At 37.2% G+C, this 12616-nt stretch overlaps 1 protein-coding gene across 1 annotated transcript; it reads left to right on the top strand.

The window, feature by feature from the left end:
- Window positions 1-3515: 3515 nt before the first annotated feature.
- PHACADRAFT_198675 (uncharacterized protein) lies at window positions 3516-3917 on the top strand (the record flags this gene model as incomplete). Its single annotated transcript, XM_007398908.1, has 2 exons — window positions 3516-3626; window positions 3861-3917. 2 exons carry the CDS (start codon window positions 3516-3518, stop codon window positions 3915-3917), a joined length of 168 nt encoding a protein of 55 aa, XP_007398970.1.
- Window positions 3918-12616: the final 8699 nt, after the last annotated feature.

Genomic DNA, 12616 nt, shown 5'->3' with positions numbered 1-12616 from the left:
GAGGAAGAATAGAAGTGATGAAGAGAGCAGAACGTGCTATGGCGCTTATTGGGCGCTTATTCTGGCGTTTTCTCGCACTTTATTCCTTATAAATTACCTCTTGAAACAATTATTTTGGCACATCTTTTTATATATTCTGGATTCTTGCACTGTGCTCTATCTGATGGTATAACAATCATCTGGATGTTGTGCCTTTTGAATGTGGCCTATTCATGAAATTTGTCTAAGTCCCCAGCTCAAGCATAAAACACAGTGCTGAAGAGCCAAAACTGATCCAATTGTGACCAAATGATTTTTTACATGTAGATCTATGATGGAAATATGTGTGGACCAAATTTCAAGTTAACAGCTTAAGTATAGCAAGTTGTAGAGTGAGAGGCAGATTTGCATTAGAAAGTAAACTGACCTCCAAAGTGCTACTTCCAACAGAACATTTCTTTATTACATTCAGAAATCATAACTACACGCTCGAATATCTTGTCAAGCTAGAAATAGCGAAATTATTTCAAGAACTCTCTTTCCACTCTCTATAAACCCATTTTCTGTACTCTTAAATGAATCAGACATCATAGCAGATTCTCGATTAGTGTGCACCGCACTCCCCCACACTTATCATTTCCAAAAAGCTCGAGACTACCATATTAACACCAGAGAAAATTTAAATACTTCTACAAATTACCTCTGCCCAAATTGCTACTATGAGCATTTCGCAGCATCTGTCACTATTGAAATCCTGACTTATTTGTTCATAAGTAGAGAACAAGAATGAAAAATATGCAGGCGACACAGACTGAACAAACACATCACCGACTATAGTGAGCTCACCCTTGATGACCTTCACACTGATTGCACACCACCTGGCAATATGGATCAACCCATTACTGGATCTCTGGGTCGAAATACTGTGGCCAACCCCCAGGCTAATCTCGTAACTACACTGGTCAACCTATTAGAACAAGCCACCATGCAAAATATAATGAACCTCGTAGCTACACTGATCTAAAATGTCAACAACCTCACAACAAACATAAACTAGTTTATTGCAAATGCACGTCCAGCTACGACCACATCAGTTTCTGTTTCCTGATATCAATTTGTTGTGGAAAAACCAGTAACGTTCAATGGTAAATCATCAGAAAAGGCTAGACTCTTCCGCAGCACCTTTTGTGTTTACATCAGAGCAAACAAAGAGATATTTGCACAATGCGATGCCAATGATGCTATCCACTACAATGCAAACAGTAACTGGCTAGTGGATGCTAATAAGACAATCAGTGCAATCTTCTTGTTTATGACCAGTGATGCTGCGGTTTGGGCTCGCCCACATGTCAAAGAACTCGCAGAAGGGTGCACTCCATCCAGCTTCTTTTGGACAGAATTTGTCAAACAGTTTTCAGCCAAATTCAAGCTCATAAATGCTAAAAACAAGGCCAAGCAAAAACTCATGTCAATTAGGCAGGGCAACCGGACATTTGCAAATTATCTTTTGGAGTTTGAAACATACTCCTGGCACACTGGCTGGTCGGATAACAATCTGTACAACTGTTTCAAGTTTGATATGAACTCTGACTACATCAATACACTGCTGTTAAACTCAACGCTGTCATTCAGCATGTCTCCACACTTTCGCCTCCATCGACCTCACTTCTGAGCATAAGTTGAGACACTGTCAAGCACACCAAACTTGCCGTATACAACAACCACCAGCACTACCAGGTACAGCAAGACCAAGCCTGCACTAGACAAAACGTGCATGCCAGCACTTTTTCTAGCTGCTCTCTAGCAGACCATCTTACTGCTGCTTCCATCTACACTTCTATCACCTCAAAGCTGGTCATCATTGACTTCTCCAAGTACACCACTGCCAATCTCACCTACATCTTTACACCAAAGTTTGCTGCCATGCTCAAGTGGTTCAATGTTCTCAAAACACTCAACTGCCCAGACATCATCGAAAATGACATTAAAACTGTCTTCAAATTCAGAGACCATCTCACTCACCTCTATCGCACTATCAAAGACGTAGCTTGTGTCATCAGCATTGAAGAGTGGAACATTGGAACTTAGGACTAAAGGAAATTGGCAGAGTTTCATTCAAAGGACTGCGGTGCAATCAAGTCCGAGTTTTTAAAGTGCTTTGCGTAGTTTAAAACAACAGTTACTTTGATTAGAGTAGTAAAACTGAACAAGTATATACTCTTCAAATACATAGATTATGACAAGGAAAGAATCCTCAACCTGTACATACTAGACTACATGCTCAAAAACCTCATTAAGCTTGAAATAGTTCAATTATTCCAAGAACTCCCCTTCCACTCTCTATAAACCTGTTTTCTGTGCTCTTGAACAAATTAAACATTGTGGCAGATTCTCGTTCAGTGTGCACTGTGCTTCCTCACACATACCACTTCCAGGAGGCTTGGAATTATCACATTGATGACAGAGAAAATCTAAACACCTGTACAAATTACTTCTGTCCAAATTGCTACTATAAACACCCCACAGCGCCAGTCACTGTTGAAATCCCACTCTATCTGTTTGTGAGTAGAGAACAAGAATGAGAAATTCGTGAGCAACACAGGCTGGACAAACACATCACTGGCTATAGTGAGCTTACCCTTGACAACCTTTGTACTAGTTGCCAATCAACGAGCAAAATGAATTGGCCCATTACAAAACCCCCAGGTCGGAATATTCCAGCCAACTCTTTGGCTAATCCTGCTGACCTGATCGACCTTTCTTAAGCTACCATGCAGAACATGATGAACCTCATGGCCACACTTATCCAAAATGTCAATGATCTCATGGTGAACATGAACCAGTTTATTGCAAATGTGCATCCAACTATAACTGCATCAGTTTCTTCTGCTCGGTACCTGTCCGTCATTGAGAAGCCTGCTATATTTGACTAAAAATTATGAGAGAAAGCCAGACTCTTCCGTAGTGCCTTCTGTGTATATGTTAGAATAAACAAGTAAATATTTGCACAACCTGACGCTAACAACGTAGTCCACTATGATGCAAACAGTTACTGGTTAATAGATGTGAACAAAATGATCAGTGCAATATTTTCATTTATAATGGATAATGCTGTGGTTTGGACTTGCTCACATGTCAAAGAACTTGCTGAAGAACGTACTCCATTCAATTCCTCTTGGACAGAATTTGTCAAGCAGTTCTCAGCTAAATTTGAGCCAGTGAACATTAAAAATGAAGCCAAACAGAAGCTCATATCAATCAGGCAAGGCAATTAGACATTTGTGGACTATCTTTCAGAGTTCAAAACTTACTCCCAATGCACCGGCTGGTCAGACCACTTTAAGTCTAACATAAGCTCCGACTATATAAACCAGCTATTCTACTTCTCCACTCTGGCCACGGACTACGTAATAGTTAAAACCTACGGTGCAATAATCAACCTGCAGAAAGCAAATCTAGCGGCCAATTAAGGTAAACCAGTCTCGCAACCTCAGCCTTTGACATTCTGCTCCTCCTGCTTTCTAAACTCCAATGTAATGGGCATCGATGCTGTCCTCTTCACTGACATTTCTGCCTTCCGCTTTGATGACTTCTTTGACAGCATCAAAGACCCAGCAGAGATCAAGCAGCAGTTCAACAAACTGATAGTTGGTCATTGCCGTGTCTGTGGGTCCAAAAGCCACAAAGTGAATGGTTCACGTGAAGACACCAGGTGCCAACACTGTGGTAAACCTGGTCACTAAAAGAAGCTCTGTCTCTCTCATCTTGCTGAACAATCTACAAAGTCACAATTTGTCAGAGCTACTTTGTCAACTAGCCTCTTATTATCTATGTCCATCTTTGCATTCCAGAACTCCACTGCTGATGTTACTGGTTTTAAGAACATGATTGTTCTAATGCAGCCACAGCAAGCCAAGCTAATGGCAAAGATCAGCTAGAGTTTTTAGCAAGGGCCCAGACTAGAGCTGCAGCTCTAGAGCCTAGTTTAAATGAGTGGCCACAGCACTGACTCTAATATATTCAGACTCTGATTCTTTGGACTACATCTTGTTATGTATTATATCATCCATAAATCATCTCTCATTGCATTTTCGTGTTTTTGTAATAATATCCAGAATAAATAAGTCTCTATGCACTCCTGCTATAATTGACTCAGATGCCACTGGTTACTTTCTACATGAGAAATTTGCATGCAAAAATAACATTTATAAACGACTACTCAAATGACAAATTGGCCTCCAAAATATTGATGGCTTGACAAATAGCACGGGTGCCATCACACACTATGCCAAATTCAAAGTCAAAATTAAATCATGAACTTCTGAGAAATATGGCTTCTTCATTATAGACATTAGTCTCAAAAACGTCATTCTTGGACTATCATGGTTAAAGAAAGTCAACCCCACCATAAATTGGAAGACAGGTGAAATGATGCTTTCTGACAGTTTAGAAGCATCATCTGATCCTCCTGTATTACCACATTTTACTAAAGTCAAAGCTAATCGAGTAAAATGCCAGGCCTGAGTGAAGGTCAGCTTGCTCAACAATGCCGCAGACAAAGTTTACTGCCTCGCCAGCTATACTTATTCACAGAAGGTCATGATCAAGCAAAATAAGGAAAAGTACTCAAAAACATTTAAGCAGCTTGTTCTAAAAGAATACCACCGTCATGCCTATGTCTTCTATAAAACAGGCTCGATAAGACTTTCTGAATACAGACCCTGAGACCTCACTATTGACTTCAAACTGGATACCCCTTCAATGATCTGCTCTAAAGTCTACCTGATGATTCCCACCAAAAGCCAGGAATTACAAGTCTTCCTCAATAATGCAACCAAGAAAGGCTACATTGTCCCCAGCAAATTATCTATTGCTTCACCTGTCTTTTTTATCAAGAAAAAGAACAGCAAGCTTAGACTTATCCAGGACTATCACAAGCTCAACAACATCACCATCCAAAATTAATATCCACTACTCCTTGCTAATGACATCATCAATAAGCTACAGAGCACAAAATCTTTTCTAAATTCAACATCCATTGGGGCTATACTAACATCCAGATCAAAGCTGGAGATGAATGGAAAGCTGCCTTCATCACTAACCGAGGCTTCTTCAAATCACACGTCATGTACTTTGGGCTGACCAATGCACCGGCAACTTTTTAGGCCTTTATGGACACTATCTTTGCAGATCTCATTGCTAAAGGCAAAGTCACAGTATATCTAGATGACATTCTCATCTGATCATCAGATCTTGCATCACACCAAAAAATAGTGTATGAAGTACTAGAGCATCATTCAAAGAATACGACCTCTAACGTTCTGAAAAGTGTGAATTTGCATTTGAAGAAATCTAGTGTGTTAATTTAACAATAATTAGTAGTGATGGGTGCTCATTCAACATTCATAAGATATTATTTGATTCTTGCTTTGTTAGATGAGAGATAATTAGTTAAATGAGTTTAGCCAACACTCTCTATATGTTAGATACAGTAACTGCATCTTATATTAGCTAATTTGTTCTCTCTTCATTAGTGCAAAACTATTAGTTTGTTAAATATATTAATTAGTTCTCTGTCTGTTATAAAAATGTTAAAACTATTATTTCATTCTGTGAATACTAATCTGAAGTTTTTATTATTCTATTTTTATTAGCTATACACTATATCTGCTAAACGGTCCACTATTTGATCAAGTTATATTATATGTGCTAATTTGTTTTTTGAGTGTTAATCATAAGTTCTTTGTATACTAGTTGTGTTAAAGGTACATTATATGTGCTAATTTGTTTTTTGAGTGTTAATCACAAGTTCTTTGTATGTTATTTTTGTGAAAGATACATTCAATCTATTTAACAGTTCACTATTCATCAATGTTACATTATAAATGCTAAGCAGTTCACTATTTGCTAATGTTATACAATAAATGTTAATCTGATCTCAATATGCTAGATGCAAGTTCTTTGTATACTATTTTTGTTAGCTATACATTATATATGCTTAATAGATCATTGTTTATTATTAATATAATCTAATATTAATCTGTTCTTTCAATATGAATTATAAGTCTTATGCATATTATATTTGTTAGTTACATATTACTCACACATATTAGTTCACTGTTTGTTATTTGTATACTATTAATTCTAATTTACTCTGTAAATATTAGTTTAAAGTTTTTATGTCGAATGTACAAAATATTCTCTATTGAAAGATACATCTAATAATATATTATACATACTTCAGCTGTTATCAGTGTTTTTTAGAGATAAGTGTATATGCATGTTTTTATTATTTAACAAATATAAATATTCCCATAGCTAAGCTATTTTAATAATATGTGCTATTTTTAATATATTATAGTAGTGTCACATAGTATAAAATTTTGCTAAGGCACAGTTATATTTGATCTTGTGAACTATAGTATCTCATAGTTCTTATATTATATGCCTATTTTCTAGCCATTTTTGATACATTTTTTGTGCACTCAGTATTTGTATCAAAATAATACCTCAGAAAGATGCTACTAATATTCTAGTGTAGGAGTTATATATATACTATTTAGTTTGCCATAGTAATTGTAAAAAAAAATGTAGCAAAACTTTGATCTTTCTTTGTAGTGTTATGAATTATTTAAAATAGTCATTGTATATTTTGTAGTATGTACAAAGTTATTTATAGCTTTAAATGGGGTTTTTTTTCTTTGACTACTATTAATAAGTTTAGTTTTAACTTGTGCTGATTTTTATTATTTGCTCTTATAGTTATCAATTTGAGTTTCTAATGTAATTATTGTATTTGTAGTTCAAAAAGATGTAATTACTAGCGACATTAGCTAAATGCCATTAGTATTTTAAAGTAAGCCATAAAAATAGATATAATTTGTAACATTTTATTAAACTATATTTGATAATAAAACGATTTAAAAAATATATTAAAATAGTATTAAAGCGCCAATTAAGCGCCCAAATATACCCATCATCTTTAAATACAAATTGATCATTTAAAAAAGCTTTTATATTTATATCTCATATTTCAACTGCTAATTGCTAAAGATTGCAGTAATACATTTTATAAACACAAGTAGTAAAATAAAATGCTAGTTTTAGAGCAAAAGGTAATATATACAGCTTTTAACATCATTAACATATTTTATATACATGGATTAGCATCTATGTTCTATTGTGAAAACAGCAAATAGTTTTTTTTTTGCTAAGTACTAGCTAATAAGCTATATACAACTGTATTTGTGTTATAGAATGTCATATTTATTCTGCACTTTACTTATTACTATATGCATACTAACAACATGTTATTTTAACCAGCAGATTCAGTAGCTAAAGCAATGGTTGATAATCTATTACAAAAAGCCACTGTATATATTACAGGTTGTTATATTAGCAAATGACAGTTGTATCAAATATTGTACATCTAGCATTATATACAAAGGCAACAGTTATATTTAGACCTAGAAGTGTAAATATATGTTAAACTTCTAGATTGCACTTAGAAAGTATTTGTAAGTTGTTAGCTGAGTGTATATAGGAACATTGAAGTGTAAAGTTTATATGAGCCTTATGGCTCAATAATTAAATTGTGCATGTTCTAATAGATTGCTTGAAAGTAATGAGACTGGAGTTCAATTCTCATTGGGGGCATTCTTTTGTTTTTCTTTTTTTGAATATTATGCTTGTATAGAGCTATCAATATATTGTATAGTATAAGAAATTTGTATAGAATTAAATTTGAGTTTGATACATTGATTTTAAAGCTAAGAATACTGAAATAACAGCCTATTAACAAGAAATAACATCTCATTTATACCACATAACAGTTGATGAATATCAAATGAATAGCTAATAAACAGCTCATAAACAGTTCATGAATGAATTACTACATTAGTGTTAATTTACTATCAGAAATATAAGCATAATAGAGAGGGTCAGTTAATTAATGTTACTATATTAATTAGTGTTAATTAGTACTATTTAGTAGTAATTAACATTGTGAGCTTTTCCAGATGGTGGAGGCTCTTATAGTAAACAATGGGGTACACCCTACTGAAATGAATACTCCAGCTACTTATGCAGCTGCAGCAAAGCTTGAATAAGAGTTTAAAGTATAGACCACTCTTAACAGAGGCATACTCAAATATGAGGCCGCTCAAACTGCAGAGAAAACCATAGAATGCTCAGCGGCATCCACAGCAAACTGAAATACCTAGGCCAACAATGCAGCTAAGGCCATGTATGTAAACAGTCCCATGAATGTGAGCACAATGCTTATCATGCAGATGCCCTACAAAGTCAACAGGGCAACTGAAGCAAAGTGACAATAACACTGTAGTGATGACACACTCAAGTCTTTTATTGAGAGACAGTCTCTGACCATCTCCGGTGATTCAAACCTAGTAAAAAAGGTGGAGAGGTAAGAATGACAATTCAACATCACGTTTACTCACCGTTTATTGGAACTCCATTTTGGACATCTCCAGAAGACAGCAGGCTGGTTCCTGAATGTTTCTGACAAGAAAATGACCAATGCTGAGTGGCCAACCATTGAGTATTGCCAACAAATTACTCGAGTGGTCTTATGCGGTATGCCCCTGCTTAATGGCAATGTGTGGGCTACTCCAGAAAAGATTCACACTGTGCTCATAGCTCACAACAACAATGAGTTTCTGCAAGATGTCATCTTTGACCCAAACCAAACTTCTAAAATGAGGCAGTTTAATGAAACAGGTGACTGTGCCAACATCAAAATTTCTGCCCACAATAGCATAGGGGGCAAATCCATGGCTGAGCAGATAGCCTTTGCTGTAAAATAATGCATAACTGCATGAGCTTGACCACAAACTGTAATGCATTAAAAGCCTAGATTTGCCATAGACTTGTAATGCATTACTTTGGCCTATTCTATAGCTATGGGTCACCTTATACTGTAGGACTAATGCATTAATTGCTACCTTTTCCAGGCTATTGATAAGAGGGCTAGCTTTAATATAACATATATAAAGAGTATTGGCATTATTTGAATTTAAAATGTAGGTATTTGAGAGCTTTTTAAGCAAACAAGCCTTGACTGAGTTCAAATAGTGATATAGTAAGCCTCTCAATAGAATACAGCATAGAACAGCTTAAAAAATATATGCTATATTAGAGAGACAGTATGATATACCGCATTTAAGCGCTTATTTTCGTTTTTGGTCAAAACATGCAGAACATACATCTGAGCAAGTTTGCTACATAAATCATATGTCAAAACACGATATTGAGCCTGCTATTTGCAAAATACTCTCTAGGAGCCAGCTTTTTTTTGGATATATATGGTAGCACTTCTGAATTTGAAATAAGCACCCATCGTGGTAATCTAGCTCTTGCAAAGCATTTCACATGCTCTTTTGGCTTTATCTTTGAGAGAATCTTCAGAGCAAGCAGTAGTATAGATAGTAATGCATTATAAGAGTATATACACAAATTTGTAGGGCCTCTGATGGCCTCCACATCATACTGTACTTTAAATGGTGTGCAAACTCAGAAAAGGGGCACAAGAAACAAATCTTCTTATGCCTCCTATAGAGCTTGGAAAATATGTGAATAGTCTTGAACAAATGTATATGTGATCTAAAAGTTTGGAGAGGAAATCAGAAAAGCTGGGAAGTGCGATGAAATGTACACAAAGGCTTAAAACCCTCAAAATGCAAAGACATGCAAGCTTGTCCACTCTCCTGCGCTCTCTATACATGCTATAAATTTGTACAAATATTATATACAATGCATCTATATTGGGGAAAGAAGTATAAATCTTTTTGGAATCTTTTAATATAGAGTGAGAGCCAATACACAGCTTTCAGTGTTAAAAACATTAAAATCAGGCCTCAGTACACTATAAATATAAGCCTACCAGAGCTTGCAGCTCAAAAAAATCCATTCCAGCTGGAAGCATGCTATTCAAACACATTGTAACCCTTCCAGGTGGTGACCCATCCCATATCTGTGTTGTGGAAGCCAGGCATACACTTGTGCCAGCTTGATATTTGCAGAGTGCTCAAAATCTTATTAGCATGACATTCCCAGGTTAACCAGTGCACTACATCCCCAATACATGTCCTATGGACCTGACAATTTGTGCTCTACTGTTTTACTATGCTAGAAATTTATTGGGAGTGGTCCGCTTATCTGAATCTAAGCCATTGAGCCTGTATAGAGCAAATTGTAGTCAAAACAGCAAAAAGGTGCCTGTTTCCCATAGTCAAATCTGTTAGATTGGGCAGGTTCCAAGGCATAAGATCAAAAACTAAATATGTGCGTTTGATAATAGGTTTTAAACGAGCCCTCTCAGTATAAGAAAACCTGTGATCTGGCACTTTTTTTTGTGAAAACTTCGCAGCTTCTGTAGAGAATTGCAGTATGTTACAGGCTTCCCAAATTCTTTCACACACTCCTATGCATGTCTAATATAAGTATACAGCATTGCCAAACGTGTAGCAGCTCTATAAAGAGCTCTTTACTACTTCTAGAGTATAAAAATTGAAATTATAAAAGAAACAATGCAGTAGTATTGATGTGGACTGACGTCAACACACCACAAGGGATACTGCGTGGATCTAATCAAAAGGCGGCACCAATGGTGATTTGGCAATGATTGTGTTAGCTTGTTCAGCTAGCCCAAATAACCAAATGTATTAGTGATTGTACTAAAATACAAATGAAGGCTTATCTAGCCCAAATAACCAAGAGTTGAGATAGGGCTAAGTAGTGACAGAGGGGCCCTTTATATACTGTTCAGATTGCGCACGGACCAGGCATTACCTAAACTACTGTAGCTATGGCATCTGCAAGTATTTAGGGAACTCGGTGAAAAATGGAGGCTGGTGTGTCATAGCATATGATATTGTTAGGCTGATGGGGATTGAATGTTTGTTGCCGATCAGATTCGAAGATAGAAGGTCAAGTGGAGATCGGAGTGCGGCTGTTACCAAGGAAGCATGATGCAGCGATAGAGTGGCAGCATTATGGGCGTGTTTGATGTGCTGATGCGTATCTATTGGTGATGCATTCCTGAGATGTTAGCACGCAGCTAGGACCTGTAAACTGGTGCCAATGCGCCAATAACATTTGGAGAGTCGTACAAACATGGAATAAATTGTGGAAAATTGGGGAAAATAGAAAAATAATAGGAGGCTGGAGCTACGCCCACGACATTACCCCTTCCTACAATTAAGACTCCTGGCGAGAAGACATAGCCTGTATTCTGCCCAATTCCCACTCAAATTTTGCTGCTTTAGGGTTAGTGGCTAGTGTTGAGTTGAAGTTGGTGTGTTTGTAGATAGGCTTGAAGCAACTGTGGAGTTCACTGAAAGAGGTGGTGGAGATTTGTTGTGGTGCCAAGAGATTTTGCCAGTGAAAGTCACGTACGCATTCTTTCGCATGGACATCTTTGGCAGAGATTCATTTGTTGGCACCTTGTCCATATCCTTTCCATCTGATGAGATACTGAAGCTGTCTGTGATAGACGCGTGAATCCAGAATCTTTTTGATTTTATATTCTTTCTCATTGTTGACTACTACTGGTGGAAGAGGTGTAGGTTTGTTCATTCTATTGTTGTGGTATAGGCTGAGCCTATCAACATGGAAGACAGAATGAACCTTGAGCCAGCTTGATAGTTCGAGGCGGTAGTTTAGATCAGCGACTACCTCAGTCACTGTAAATGGTCTGAGTTGTTGGGGTCTGAGTTTGCGAGTGTGCTGATGTATTGAGATATCCTTTGAAGATAACTAGACTTTGTCTCTGACTTTGAAAGAATGAGGTGAGTTTTTATGAGTTTCATAGTCAGCCTTCATTTTTTCTTTAGTCTAGTGAAGAGCTGCTTCTGCTTCTTTGCGGATTTGAGCCATGCAATCCAGCCTGTTGTTCAGCGAGGGGATATTAGAATATTTTTCAGCTGGGACAGTGAAGTCGGACCTGTATCCATAGAGAACTTCAAAAAGAGAGTGTTCATTGGCAGTATGTATTTGTGAGATGAGTACAAACTCTGCCATGGGTAGCCATTCATCCCAGTTGTCCTGGCATTGTGAACAGAATAACCAGAGGAATTTTGATACCTCAGCATTCTTTCTTTCAACTTTGCCATTGTCTTCTGGGTGGTAGGCTGTGGTTAAACCTGACTCAATACCAAGTCATTTGTATAAACTCCGCATGAAGCGGGCTGCATACTGTGGTGCTCTATCTGAGAAGATTTTGCACAGAAGACTGTGGTGTTTGAACACTTTGTGAAAGTGTATCTCGAGAGCTCCTTTGACTGTGAAGGTAGTTCGGCAAGGTGCGTGATGTACTTGATTGCTGTAGTGATCAACATAGACGGTGACTGCATCATATTTTCTAGAGGACTTGGTCTGAGGAAGGGGGCCAACCATATTGACTCCAATATGTTGCCAAAGTCCAGCAGAAACCTCTTGTGGCGTGAGAGTTGCTTTTGGGTGTTTGGCGCCTTGTATCTCTGACATTTGTCACATCCAGCCACGTATCATGCTATAGTGGAGTTCATGCCTGGCCACCAGTAGTAACAGGAGACTAGTTCAATTGTTCCATGCTTCCCTGGGTGTCCAGCAGTAGGAGTGTCATGACAGGACTCAATAA

Source organism: Phanerochaete carnosa, assembly GCF_000300595.1.
Source record: "Phanerochaete carnosa HHB-10118-sp unplaced genomic scaffold PHACAscaffold_8, whole genome shotgun sequence".
Lineage (NCBI taxonomy): Eukaryota > Fungi > Basidiomycota > Agaricomycetes > Polyporales > Phanerochaetaceae > Phanerochaete > Phanerochaete carnosa.
Note: the sequence above shows the minus strand (reverse complement) of the source record. Positions and strands in the feature narration are given on the sequence as shown.